The sequence below is a fragment of the Accipiter gentilis genome, chromosome 25, assembly GCF_929443795.1.
Source record: "Accipiter gentilis chromosome 25, bAccGen1.1, whole genome shotgun sequence".
NCBI classification, from domain to species: domain Eukaryota; kingdom Metazoa; phylum Chordata; class Aves; order Accipitriformes; family Accipitridae; genus Astur; species Astur gentilis.
Genome location: NC_064904.1, coordinates 11159775 through 11164652, shown reverse-complemented (window position 1 = coordinate 11164652; position 4878 = coordinate 11159775). Strand labels below are relative to the sequence as shown.

Sequence of the window (4878 nt, the reverse complement as noted above, 5' to 3'; positions counted from 1 at the left end):
AAAGGCAGCGGTTGTTCCTCGCCAGCTTCGTTCTCATCGGGGTCAAGGGGAGGGCTGGCAGCATGCTGCCGGCTCCCTCCCTGCCGCCCGGGCAGCTTCACAGAGAGGGCTGCAAGGAAGGGGGGCATTTCAGCAGACACCTGGCGAGCCCCCCCGGTGCGTGCTGTCCCCCACGTCGTGCTGGGACGTGGGGAAAGCGTCGCCTGTTCCAGCAGCGGTCAACAGCAGCTGTGCTCCCGCACTGGCGAGGAGAATGCTGGGGAACCGCAAGGACAGAGAAACCAGAGGTGTTCGCCATGAACCTGACAGCGACCGGCATCGCCCGCCTGCGGAGAGTTTGATTGCGCCTTCCTGATTGAGAGAGCGATGGCTGCAAGAGGGGGAGATGCTGGGGGGCAAACACACAGTGTGAAAGAGGGAAAGGCTCTGAACCCGCCTTGGGGGGGGTGGGGGGGGATAAGGATGGAGCAGGTCCCAGGCTTTGCTGTCAGTAAGGAGGCCTTACGAGAGAGCAGATCTCAATAACGACAGCACTTGCTTTACCAGCGCGTGGCCGTTACCTGTACAGGCGCATTTGAGGGCCAAGGGACTGCAGGCACCCCGGCGGTGGAGCCCCTGGTGCAGGGCTGCCCGCAATGCGGGGCTCACCCCACGCCACGACCCTCTCCTTCCTCCTCCGTAGCCGAAACCTGTTTCTTGGGTGACTGTCAGCGGGAAGGGCTGCAGGCAAATGTCACTATCTGGGAGACAAGCGAGAGCCACGAGTTTTGCAGCGAGCACGTGTGCGCACACATGTGGGAGCCCACAGCCGGCGCCGGCTGAAGGCCAGCGCCAGCCTCCGGCCAGAGCCGCCGCCGCCGGCCGCGGGCAGGGGGTGAGCGGAGAACTGGCGTGGGTCCGGCTGGGCCCTGCCAGGGCGGGCAGGGAGGGGTGACACGGCGTGCGCAGGGCACTGCGCGTCTGCCCCCTCCGACGCCCAGGAGCCTGGGTGTCCCAAAGCCCCTGAGCACAGGTCTCCCTGTGGCCCAGCCGCCATGCCCCCATGTGTCCGGGGTCCCTGTGTGCCCTGGACCCCATAGACTCAGGACCCTGTATCCCCACGGACCCCGTGCTGTCTGCACCCCATATCCCCCAGACCCCCATATCCCCAGGGACCCCGTGCTGTCTGCACCCCACACCCCCAGACCCTCATATCCCCACGGACCCCGTGCTGTCTGCACCCCATATCCCCCAGACCTCCATATCCCCACGGACCCCGTGCTGTCTGCACCCCATATCCCCCAGACCTCCATATCCCCACGGACCCCGTGCTGTCTGCACCCCACACCCCCAGAGGCCCATATACCCACGGACCCCGTGCTGCCTGCACCCCACACCCCAGACCCCCATATCTCCAGGGCCCCGTGCCCCCCGGACCCCGTGCCCCTCTAGCCGCTGGATCCCATGCTCCCAGGCCCCCCCTCACCCCCGGGACCCCATACCCCCCCCCTCCCCCCCCCCCCGCCCCGTCAGTCCCCGCCCCGCCCCCGCCGGGACTCCGAGCCGGCAGTCAAGTTTCTTGGAACTTTGCCTCCCGTGACGCACGCGATGGTGCAGGGCCCCGTCCTCCCGGCGCAGCCAATGGGCGCCCGGGGGAGCCGGGGCGGCCGCCAATCGGCGGCGGCTGGACAGTTCCCCGGTCCTGACCGACCTTCACCGCCCGGGGCGGGGGGTGGGGATAAAAGGGCCCCGCGGCGGCGCGCCGCGCTCCCGCTCCCGCCCCCCCGCCCCCCCCCCCCCCCCCCTCCGCTGCGGCTGCGGCGGCCACGGGCAGCGGCCGGCGGCACCGCGGGGACGGCGGAGAGGTGAGCGCCGGGCGGGGGGCGGCGGCGGCGACCCGGGAGCGGGGCAGCCGGGCGGCACGGGAGGCGTTCCCGTGCCCCGGGATACGGACGTCCTGCGCACCGAGCGGAGGCCGTTCCCGGGCACCGGCGATATGGGCGTCCCGGGCACCGGGGTGGGGGCAGAGGGGGTCCCCTGCGCCGGGGACGTGGGCGTCCCGTGCACCAGGGGGAGGCGGTTCCCGCGCACCGGCGTAGGGGTGCCCGCTGCACCGGGGGTGTTGTCCGGTGCGGCGGGGCCGCCGCGGCTCCCCGCCCCGGGCCGGCGGCCGGAGGGTCTGGCAGGCCGGCGGGCGCAGCCCGGGGAGCGCCGGCCGCACGGTACTGACCGCCCTTCCGCTCCCGCAGGTCCGGGCCCGATGCGGCCTCTGTGCACCGAAGTGGGAGGCAGCCCCCGGCGGAGCCCGCCATGCCCTGGAGCGTCCGGTGGGTCGGCGGCCGCGGGGCCCAGTCCCAGAAGCAGTGCAAGAAATCCTCCTTCGCCTTCTACCAGGCGGTGAGGGACCTGCTGCCCGTCTGGTTCCTGGAGGACATGCGGACCATGGAGGTCTTCCACTGGGAGGACGGGGGCAAGGTGAGCGTGTACTCGCCCTCAGAGGCCCTGCTCTACGCCCTGGTGCACGACCACCAGCCCTACGCCCGGCACCTGCTGACTAAGTTCCCCCAGAGCGCCCTGGCCGTGCCCAGCCAAAGCTTCAGCTGCTGCCAGTCCTCGGCCCCGCACCTGGCCATGGCCGTCCGCTACGACCGGGTCCGCATCCTCTTCCGAATCCTCAAGGCCCTCCAAGCCTTCCCGCCGAGCGACAGAGCCGGCCACCTGGACCGCCGGGGCTGCAGCCGCGTGGAGGGCGGCAAGACGGCCTTGCACGTGGCCTGCGAGCTGGTGCGACCCGAGTGCTTGCTCCTGCTGCTCGGGCACGGCGCGTCGCCCTGCTTGCAGGACAGCGCCGGGAATACCCCTCTCGACACCTTGCTGCAGCAGATTTCCCACGCGCCGGCAGCTAACATGCGTGCCAAGCTCCTCTGCCTCGACTGCCTCTTCTTCTTCGTGCCTCAGGACCTCCAGTTCGCAATGAAACAGCAACTGTTGGACAACCGGCAGCGGTGGCAGGACCTCTTGGGGGAGAACAGGTTCCTGTGGCTGGTGGGCTTGGCTCCCCCGTCGCTGTTTGTCAGAGCCATGCGCGTCTTGATCAGGACCATTTCACCTGAGCATTTCGCAGAGGCTCTGGATGATCTGCCTCTGCCTCATTTTCTAAAGCCTTTGGACCTGAAACTGGAGAGCTAGAGGGGTGGTGTGAGAGCCTCCCGCTCACCTGACAGAAATAGACTGTTATGCTAAAAATGTATCAGTATACGAAGCTGCTAAGGCAGCGGCCAAGCATCTGTTTTAATTAGAACTGTGTTTTTTAAAAGAATTGTATCTGGCACTTTACAATGTATTTTATTTAAAGATCCTTGTGGTGAGGTGAGGTCCGCACTGCATTTTATAAAAACATTCTATGGCATGTACAAATGAGGGTATGTGGGAGAACGTATTTGTAAATACATATGAATAAACCAGTGGCAGATGTGATCAAAATACAAATCGAGCGACTGAAAGCCCTGAAGCGGCATGTGCCTTGGAAAAGTGTGCGTGGGATGGGGGTGTATCTTTTTGTTAGGATTTCCCTGTTACATAAGCCCCGTGGTCCTGGAACAGGAGATGACTCCTTTTTTACAGCTCTCCTAATACATCTTGGCAGGGATGTGAGGTTTTTTTAAAGGCACAGATGAAAACTTCCTCATCTTGTACACAAGGGCAAAGAGAAGCCAGATACTATTGAAACTTCCCTAAACAAAGCTGGCAGGGATGTGTAGCTGAACAAAATGTATTTTTTAAATGTGCATAAATAACAGTTGGTTTCCTTGCAAAGTTCTCTCTGTTCTCCTTGGAGAGTCAAGGTGCTTGTTGTCAGGCAGAGAGCAGGAGTACGCACACTGCTCTGACCAAAAACGTTTCTGCCTAGGCAGGAATGCACTCTGCAGCCCTTCTGTGCGATTGCTGAGGTGTGAGGAGGGTAGCGTGGAGCCGGAGGGCTGGCCTCCTTGTGCCGGCCCTCTGCTATGCCCAGAGGGATTTGTGTAGGTATGGTAATAGCCCAGGACCCTAGAATAGCTTTTTTTTGGTGGATTCCGGCCCCTCTACTGCCAGTCCCCAGCAAGATGTGATGGCTTAGGTTCAGCTGAGGCAGTCTTGGTGTCCACTTTGGGTACCAGAGGAGCAGCTTAGATATCCAGCCTTCCCCCACCTATCCCTTCTGAGATGCTCCAAGGTACATAAAACATCCTCACAGCTGCTCCAGATCAAAAAGCCCTTTAGGGGTACTGTCCTGCCTCCAACACTTGCATTTAGACACATCGAAGTCCTGAGCAAAGGATACAGCTTCAGTTCTTTGCTCTGCAACCTTTACAGCATTCTGGGCAGTCATGCTGCTTACTTCCCTGTAAAACTGGCACTGCCCCTGCCTGCTCTGCAGGGAGCACGCTTTGCCAGCTCTACCAGCATTGCAACGATAGAAATCGCCTAGGCCACAGCACTGTAGCTTTCCCTCTGTTCTTGGAAGCCGCCAGTGAAACTGTAGGGGTTTGTTTCAGTGCTTAAATTTGTAGCCAGGGAGTTGTTTGCCACTTGAACTATTCCAGCACTGTTGTTCCCTTTGGGGTCATCAAGGAACTGCTGCGCTCAGAGAGCAGAGGCTGTGTTCACGGCACAAATTTCTTTATTCGTGAATTAATTTTGGTTAGGAAAAAAAAAAAGAAAACCACAGAATGAGGCACTATAAGATGTTCATGCTTCAGCAGAACAGAGTGGTATTTCATCTAAAATAACCTCCATACTGCACACACAATAAAAGATAAGCCATACATCTGAAATTTGAGATGCAACAGAAAGAAGATTGCTATTCTTAGACTGATGGCACGGAAACGTTTCCTAGAAGAGCAAATGTTCCTTTTT

General features: G+C 61.3%; 1 protein-coding gene across 1 annotated transcript; it reads left to right on the top strand.

Annotated features, from left to right (window-relative positions):
• Positions 1–1620: 1620 nt before the first annotated feature.
• Positions 1621–3443, top strand: ANKRD9 (ankyrin repeat domain 9). Its single transcript, XM_049828732.1, has 2 exons — positions 1621–1844; positions 2229–3443. Exons 1-2 carry the CDS (start codon positions 1621–1623, stop codon positions 3166–3168), a joined length of 1164 nt encoding a protein of 387 aa, XP_049684689.1. The 3' UTR covers positions 3169–3443.
• Positions 3444–4878: the final 1435 nt, after the last annotated feature.

Bases quoted from the DNA above. Each gene is read 5' to 3' on its own strand.
- ANKRD9 (XM_049828732.1), top strand. From the start codon at position 1,621: ATGGGCGCCCGGGGGAGCCGGGGCGGCCGCCAATCGGCGGCGGCTGGA. The intron at 1,845-2,228 runs GTGAGCGCCGGG...CCGCTCCCGCAG, and splicing joins ACCGCGGGGACGGCGGAGAG to GTCCGGGCCCGATGCGGCCT.